Below are 8,208 nucleotides of genomic sequence, written 5' to 3' on the forward strand. Positions count from 1 at the left end.
TTTAATCCAACACTGTAAATGTACTCTTTTACGCTACTGCTCAAACAGGATGATGTGCCGTAATGCCAGAAAAATGGGAGTAAAGGTGTGAAACTGACGCGTCATTAATGAGGTCTGACGATAGTTCGGTGGTCCAGACCTGAAGCCCATCAAACATTGGATGAACACAGCGCATCTGCTCATTATGTGCTGAAGTAGCGACACCGGTGGACGAGCACTCCTAACCCTAGGCAAGGTTGGCTGGCTTTCATAACGTCAAAGGCATTAAAACTAAACGTCGGACGCCGCTCATCCTGTGCAGGCGGACCGCTGTACCGCTCGGTACCAATCACCGGTGTCTTCCGCCTGGCGCGTCATCGCTAGCCATGTTGGAATGTCAACATGGAGCTGTGGCCTCGTTAGGTTTGTGGGAGTTGACTGGCGTTTTTGAGAATTTCATGAAGTCTCTCTGAAAATTTTTGCATACCTGTATTTTATTTGCAACATGCTGTTGCGGAATGGGCACACGTAACCTCCCGGTGGTACTTTGCTTTTGAAAAGCTTGTTTACTCGGGTTAGCGAACATGCTAACTTTGCACCGTATGTGGAGAAGCAGTTCGGTCGAAATCTCAATCTGACTGCGCTGCGTTGGGTCATCAGTCGTTCTAACTGAAAGGTACGTTCTGAATTTGAGTACTAAAGCCGACCATCCTGTTTTCTCTGCACTTAAACAGCTGTTAGCTTAGCATGTCGGATAGCTAGCCGCAGCCGGTAATGGCTCGGGCCTTACTGGTTCATTTGCATCTAAACGGTCCCACACACTGAGCAGGGGAGTTCTCTTTGCGTGGTAAGTTCGCTTCACTTTTACGCGTCTGTTCTGGGCGAGAGGGAATGCTGGCAGTGCCAGGCCATCTCCGGCACAGCAGAAACACCAAGACAAGATATTGAAATGAGAGATTCAGCTGATCACAGTTGAGCAGTCTGGTCTTGGGGAGAAGTCATATTAACGTTAGGGGCTTTTCCCAGTCAGCTTCCCGCGGTCTCTCTCAGAATGGCGGACCGGGAGGAGCGCCGCTTCGCCGAGATCTCCCGGGAGTCTGTCAAATTCATGGCCGAGAGTACAGGCGTGGAGCTTGGCGACGATGTGGCAGGTCTGCTGGCCGAGGACGTTTGTTATCGGCTTAGGGAAGCGACACAGGTCAGAGCTGCCTCGCCTGTTTGTCATGTGTATCGAGGTGCATTCATGTTGACGTTAACAGCGTTTTTATTGTGCCCCTGGGACCGCAGAGCAGCTCTCAGTTCATGAGGCACGCCAAGAGGAGGAAGCTTACTGTGGAGGACTTCAACAGAGCTCTGCACTGGAGCAACGTGGAGGTGAGACGGGTCATGTTCTCCGTTCACAGCTGTCCTCCAGTCAGCAGCAAATGACAAAACATTTACAAGCTGCAGTTGTTGCTGTCGCTGCCTTCAGCATTTTTCTTGTGTGTGTGCTTGCCAGGCCATCTGTGGCTATGGGGCCCAGGATACACTGCCTTTCCGTTCAGCGAAGGAAGGAGAGCTGTTCTTCATTGAGGATAGGGACATCAACCTGGTTGAGTTGGCTCTGGCCACTAACATCCCTAAAGGCTGTGCTGAGACCATGGTGCGAGGTATGAGCACTCTTACAAACTAATGACTCAAGCATAATTGGTGTAGGTGAAAATCAATGTTGGATTCAGAAGGTGTCTGTTCCTTAGTTATTTCACCTTTTCTTTTCACATTAGTGAATGTGTCATATATGGATGGGAAAGGCAATCTGGAGCCTCAGGGGACTGGTAAGACTTTTATTTATATCTAGGCTGAAAGTTCAAGTCAATATTGGATACAACATTGGAAGAGAAAGCAGATAAACATTGTAACCAGAACAGTGAACTGTTCCGTTCCTTTAATGGCTTTTTTCTGAGTGTGTAAGTGTTGCTGAGGTTATTTTGAACTCCCCCAGTACCATCTGCAGTGCAGTCTCTGTCAGATGACCTGTTGAAGTACTACCAGCAGATCACACGGGCCATCCTGGGAGAGGACCCCCACCTCATGAAGGTAAACAGCTGCTTAACACAGCCACGCACCTCGTGTGTCTAAAAAGTGTGTTACTCTAATGTTTGTCTCTGTATTTCAGGTAGCTCTGCTGGACCTCCAGTCCAATGCCAAGATAGCTGCCCTGCTGCCTTATTTTGTCTATGTCATCAGTGGGGTGAGTGTTAAAGATGCATCAGTAAAATATCTAATACAATTAAAATTGATGAATATCAGTTGATAGGAAGTACTGTCAGCCAATTGTATTTGTGGGGAATTGTGAGGTCTGCCTGGTGCTGGTTGCTGACACTGGACCAATATCAAATCTAGTTCTGCTGATTCTTATTACTTAACCAAATCAGGAAATTTGTGCTGTAACCTGCTTGTTCCTGAGTACATAGGCTTTATTGCATCACACTGATATTATGTCCTCAGTGAATTACACTAAAAGTAATGCAAAAGAATTCATACATGTTTGTTTGTTTGTTTGTTTTTTTTTAGAATTAAACTGATTTTTGTAGCTGCATTCATGTCCACTGACTGTAAAAACTAAAATCCTGTAATGTGTGTTTCTTAGTTTCTCGCTGTGTTGATCATGTGGGCATGTTTCTCCAGGTGAAGTCAGTAAGCCATGATCTGGAGCAGCTCAACAGGCTCCTCCACATGGTCAAGAGCCTGGTCCAGAACCCCTACCTGTACTTGGGCTCATATATCCGCAGCCTGGTCTCCAGCGTCATGTACTGCATCTTGGAGCCACTTGCTGCCTCCATCAACCCGCTCAACGATCACTGGACCCTTAGGGACTATGCTGCCCTGCTGCTTAGCCACATCTTCTGGTGAGCAGATGGAATTCCTCAGTACACAAGATTTGGTTAGAGCATTAATACCTCATGTGCAGGGCTTAGTCACTTTAGTAATTTAGAGTCACCATTTAACCCATACAGGCATATCTTTGGAGGGTGGGAAGAAACCAGAGTACCTGGAGCAAATCCTCTCTCTCTGTACAGAAAGGCTTCAGGCCCGGGAACTAAACCCACAACCTTATTGTGGGGGATCTGTGCTAACCACTATATCACCATGCTACCCATTTTATATTTTATTTCAAACTAATTATTAAATCAGTGATGAAAATAATCTTAATTGCTTGATCTAATCTGCTTGAACAGACTCAGCATGTCACCAGTGTTTTTCTTAATTTGTTGTGGGTCTGACCAAGACTTTATGGACTTAATTATATGACAGGTCTTAAAGCAACAAATCCATTAGACACAGAAATGCAGCATTAACATAAGTCTGATGCTTCTCTTCACCTGTCTGTCTTCCATCCAGGACTCACGGTGACCTGGTGAGTGGTCTCTACCATCAGATCCTGGTGTCGCTACAGAAGGTTCTGTCTGACCCAGTAAGGCCGCTTTGCTCCCACTATGGAGCTGTGGTTGGACTTCATGCTCTGGGATGGAAAGTAGGTTCACTGCCTTCAGCTGTAAAAATGTTATACAGTTCTTTTTACACACACACCATTTGAGATGCAGACAAAATGTAGGGTGACCAGAGAATAAAATTGCAAGGGTGGCCAAAATATTGCGGGGACTGGCTGAATTTGCTAGTTTATTGTTGCAATTGTGATATTAATGTTTGGGGGGACTGGTTATATTAAAACAGTGAAAATCAACAGTGTTGAAGAATGATTGAGCAACTGGTGTGTTTCATGTTTCCCAATATAATTAATAGCTGTTTCAGTGGCTTGGAGAGCTTGGCATGCTGCAAATCAGAAAACATCCATTTAAGTTACTTTTTGGGTCAGATTTTGCCTTGGTTGTCACGGGGCAGGAAAGCAAGAGAGGGACACAGGGTGACAGGAGGGGCAACATCCTGTGTCCCTCTAGGTTCAAGACTGAGCTCTACAGTACATACTTTACCAGTTGAAGCATCGAGGGGCCCCATCAGAAAAGATCTTCATCAATTTGGCAACACATTCTTGTGCAACAAAGATGTGGCCTTTTTGTAGCCATCGTAGACCACAAAACTAAAATAAAAATGAGACTACCTAGTCTCATGAAGATTTTTACTTTGTCACCAGCTGTTCCCTTACTTGCTTTTATGTCACAGCGTGACTGCTGTTGCCTTGGTAACCTTCAGTACAAGTAACATTTTTTCAGGAAAGCTTGGCCTTTGGTTTTAACAGCTATGTTGCTAGCTGTTAACTTGAGATGAACTCAAGTACTTGGAATACAGTGTCACGTTCAGGCTCGCTCTGTGGTTTTTGATGGCATGTTTTCACTGCTGGTGTAATGATTCCAGGGATATTTTGGTCATTACTGATCCACCTGTTGGAGTATTTGTTTTCTGGGGAAAGGATATACCTTAAGGAGCCTCTGAAGAGACTGGCCCCACTGCTATGACATATTTAGTTTTCAGATGCAGCCCCTGAAGCTTCACACCCCGAATTGGGACTCATCTGTTGTTCAACATTTTATGCCTTTTGAAATTTAAGTGCATTGCAGTCAGGTCCTCTGTTCCATTTATTATGTGATTTCCTCTTCAGTTGTAGAGTGTTGAGCTCTAAGGCCAGCCTATATTGCGTAATTTTCTACGAATTTCAGCCAAATTCAATGTAAAATATTTAGTATCTCTTTAGTATCAACACAACTGGTTGTATCTGATGCCTTAATGTCACTGCTGTAAATGGTTTTTGTGTATTGTGTGATCTGTCTGGGACCACTTCCTCAATGTTTGACTCCACTTCATCATGTTTTCTGCTCTGTGTTCAAAGGTTATCAAATTTGACATGTGTGTTTTGTCCTTCCCAGGCAGTTGAGCGAGTTCTGTTTCCACACCTTCCTGCCTACTGGGCCAACCTGCAAGCGGTGTTGGATGACTACTCTGTGTCCAATGCTCAGGTCAAAGCAGATGGACATAAGGTGTATGGAGCCATCCTGGTCAGTACTGCGGAACTATATCAGCCTCAGTTGTTGGTTTGATTGGTTTATTTTTTTCACTTTTTATTACTGATGTTTCTCCAGTAAAACTGTCACAGTCAGATAAGGTTAAAAACAATATTTAAAGCTCTTTTTCCTTTATTCCCATGATCACAGCTCACAGCAATGACAATGAACCATCTAGTATCTCAAAAATATTGGGTGAATGTCCATTCATACAGTATAAATATGTATCACTTAGCCCAGTTCAATACACACAGCCAGAATAATGATGATGACGACTGTTAACTGCACAGTTGTCCAGATGATTATCATCAAGACCCTCCACATACAGGGTAAGCCTCTGATGCTTGACTGAAAGCTCTAGTTAGACATTTTCATAGAAAGTTAAGGATACCTTTCAGACCCAGTACCAACGAGCTTCTTTAAAGAGATTTTTTACTTATTTGGTTAAAGTCTCCAATGACATTCTAATGGCCTCAGACAATGGATCAGCCTCCATACTTCTCCTTCTAGATCTCAGTGCTGCATTCGACACCATAGATCATAATATTTTACTACAGAGACTGGAACATGAAATTGGGATTAAAGGAACTGCACTAAGGTGGTTCAAATCCTACTTATCAGATAGACATCAGTTTGTTCATGTAAACAACAGCTCCTCCTCATGTACTGTAGTCAATTATGGAGTTCCACAGGGTTCATTACTTGGACCAATCCTCTTTACGCTTTATCTGCTTCCTCTAGGCAACATTATCAGGAAACACAGCATCCTGCAGGTGGTGACTCATCACCATCCCACTTTCCTGCAACGCCTGCTGGTCCCATATCTTCATGAATTCCATACTAAAGCATCATCTCCATGAACTTCATGCAGCATCATATTCTTGCCTACAGCCCCCCCCCCCACCTCCCCCATGTCTCTCTCACTCTCTCAACCCAACCAGTCGAGGCAGATGGCCCCCCCTGAGCCTGGTTCTGCCTCTTAAAGGAAGTTTTTCCTTGCCACTGTCGCCAAGTGTTTGCTAATCGGGGGATCTGTTGGGTCTCCTTAAATAAATTTATAAAGAGTTTGGTCTAGACCTGCTCTATATGTAAAGCGCCTTGATGTAACTTTATGATTTGGCGCTGTACAAATAAATCTGATTTGATTTGAAAACATGAACAAGGAAAAGGGGTGATTGCAATTCATGAAGGATGATGCTTGAGGAAAAAAAAATCATCTCACTGACTGTAACCATATGACATGACATTGGTTCTCTCTGTTTGGCAGGTAGCAGTAGAGCGTTTGCTGAAGATGAAGGCTCTGTCCCTGTCTCAGCAATCAGATGGGGGTTCCAGTGGTCAGACTGGCTTTGCAGGTGGCTCTATATGTTACAGAGTTAGCTCCCCCGGCCTCAGTCCCCCTCCAGAGCCTCTGTCTGAGGCCACCTTGGGAATTGCCAGCCACCTCCAGGCAGGCGGAGCTGGATGTCCCTTAGAGGAGTGGACCCCAGTTCCCCTCCCTGCCATGTACTGTGAGCTCTACTCTTTCTTTGGAGACAGCCTTGCTGTCAGGTTTAGTACTGGGCCAGGGTTCAGCAGCTATTCTGCCCTCAAGTCATCCCAGCTCAGTGATGCCAGGAAGGAGCCTCCTGGTCCTACCTCCAACCCAGACACCACACGCAAGATGCCACAGCTAACTGCCAACCTCAACATCAGCCCCAGGCATGATGGGAGTCCTCGGACTGACCCGACCCCGCCCAGCCTGGCGGCAACAGGATCAGGACGGTAAGCAGCAACCAAATTGACACCAAATTATTGGTTTGGGTATTCAACTGCATGTCTTTGACTTTCGTCTCCTCCATCAGGTCCCTGACCCGCTCCTGCTCCTCCTCTTCCTCTGTGCAGCGCTCCCGATCTTCATCACGTTCAGGGCAGCGCTCAGCAGGGCTGTCCCGTGACGTTTTCCCCAAAGCTCGCTTCACTTCCTCTCAGACTGGACCTCCAGCTTTCTCTTTTCTAATTGGGGGCAGGCAAATGGGCCTCCGCTGCCAAGGCCGCCGTCCCTTTCAGACCAACTTTGCCCCAACTCCTCCTCTCTCAGCTGTCCCCCCACGTGCCTATGCCCACAAACTGCCTGTCATTGGCCGGGTGGGCAAACCAGTACGCCGTTGGGCATGTTCTCATTACTCCCTTCACTTGCCCTTGTAGAGAGAAGGACCTCAGACTGCAGTGTTATTAGCTAATGCGGAGAGTTTAACCAGTATCTTAATTATTTGAGTCTCAGTCGCTATAGAGCATCAATGTTGAAGGTCTGTTTTTGTCATTAAATGTTTTTTTTTTTTTTCCTATCTCTTTGGCTGTTTTGCCCATAGACCTGTTTATTCTTCCCTTAAACTTTTTCAGCCCCTGTGGTTTTGACTCAAAATTGTTTCATTTTAGACCGTCATGTTGCCAAGCTCAGGTGTTTGTCATTGTGCAGATGCCTCTCGGATCAGTGTAGGAACTGTCTGATTGTGTGAGTGATGTTGGTGATGACTTTTCACTATTAATTATTGATCTGTTTTTTTTTTTGTTTTTTTTGTTTTTTTTTTATCAATAACTGGCCAAACTGTTCACACTGAACAGAAGCTGGAACCTTCATTAAAGCTGTTGTTTAGCAGCTCGCTTTCCTTTTCATTGACATGTCCATCAATGGCGAATGAATATGATGAGTCTGAGGCAGATCCCTGTCAAGACATGAGCCTCGGGTACCCACTTCAAACACGAGAAAAGTGTGCATATTGAGTTTCAGTGGTGATCGAGGACATTTTGATTATCTGTGAATATAGTGTTGGAACGTGTTGAACATTTAATCCTAATGGGATTTCAACAAAGGTTATGTAAAGTTTTTCCTGCTGAAGATAGCTCTGGTCTTAAGCCTCATACTTTTTTTATTTGCCACTTACATACAGACAATGTTATACATTTTAATTGTTTGAAAATTAAAACTTGTTGGTACAACTCATCCTACAGATGCTGGATCTGGGGAATTTTAAGCCAGTACCATGAAGTGGTGGTTATTCTTCAAACCGTTCCTGAACAGTTGTCGCAGTGAGACAGGTAGGTTATCCAGCTGCTCCTCCTGTCTGTTGTTCAGTAGTTTTCCTTCTTTGAACCACTTCTGGTAGGACCCTCCTGTCCACTGCAGACCACGAACACCCACAGAGCTGCAGTATGACCTTTTTTCCTTCTTCAACATCAGGCGTAAATTCAG

General features: G+C 45.0%; 1 protein-coding gene across 2 annotated transcripts; it reads left to right on the plus strand.

Moving 5' to 3' along the window:
• The first annotated feature begins 332 nt into the window (after positions 1–332).
• On the plus strand, positions 333–7,971 carry taf6l (TAF6-like RNA polymerase II, p300/CBP-associated factor (PCAF)-associated factor). 2 transcript variants are annotated; one of them, XM_029526730.1, is made up of 12 exons: positions 333–655; positions 1,006–1,177; positions 1,267–1,353; positions 1,478–1,628; positions 1,743–1,793; positions 1,961–2,055; positions 2,135–2,209; positions 2,647–2,867; positions 3,361–3,493; positions 4,842–4,970; positions 6,244–6,740; positions 6,821–7,971. In XM_029526730.1, exons 2-12 carry the CDS (start codon positions 1,031–1,033, stop codon positions 7,161–7,163), a joined length of 1,929 nt encoding a protein of 642 aa, XP_029382590.1. In that variant the 5' UTR covers positions 333–655; positions 1,006–1,030; the 3' UTR covers positions 7,164–7,971. The 2 variants fall into 2 exon arrangements, with proteins under 2 accessions (XP_029382590.1, XP_029382591.1); XM_029526731.1 differs by having other exon boundaries at positions 1,272–1,353.
• The last annotated feature ends 237 nt before the right edge of the window (positions 7,972–8,208 follow it).

Source organism: Echeneis naucrates, chromosome 18, assembly GCF_900963305.1.
Source record: "Echeneis naucrates chromosome 18, fEcheNa1.1, whole genome shotgun sequence".
In the NCBI taxonomy this organism is placed as follows: domain Eukaryota; kingdom Metazoa; phylum Chordata; class Actinopteri; order Carangiformes; family Echeneidae; genus Echeneis; species Echeneis naucrates.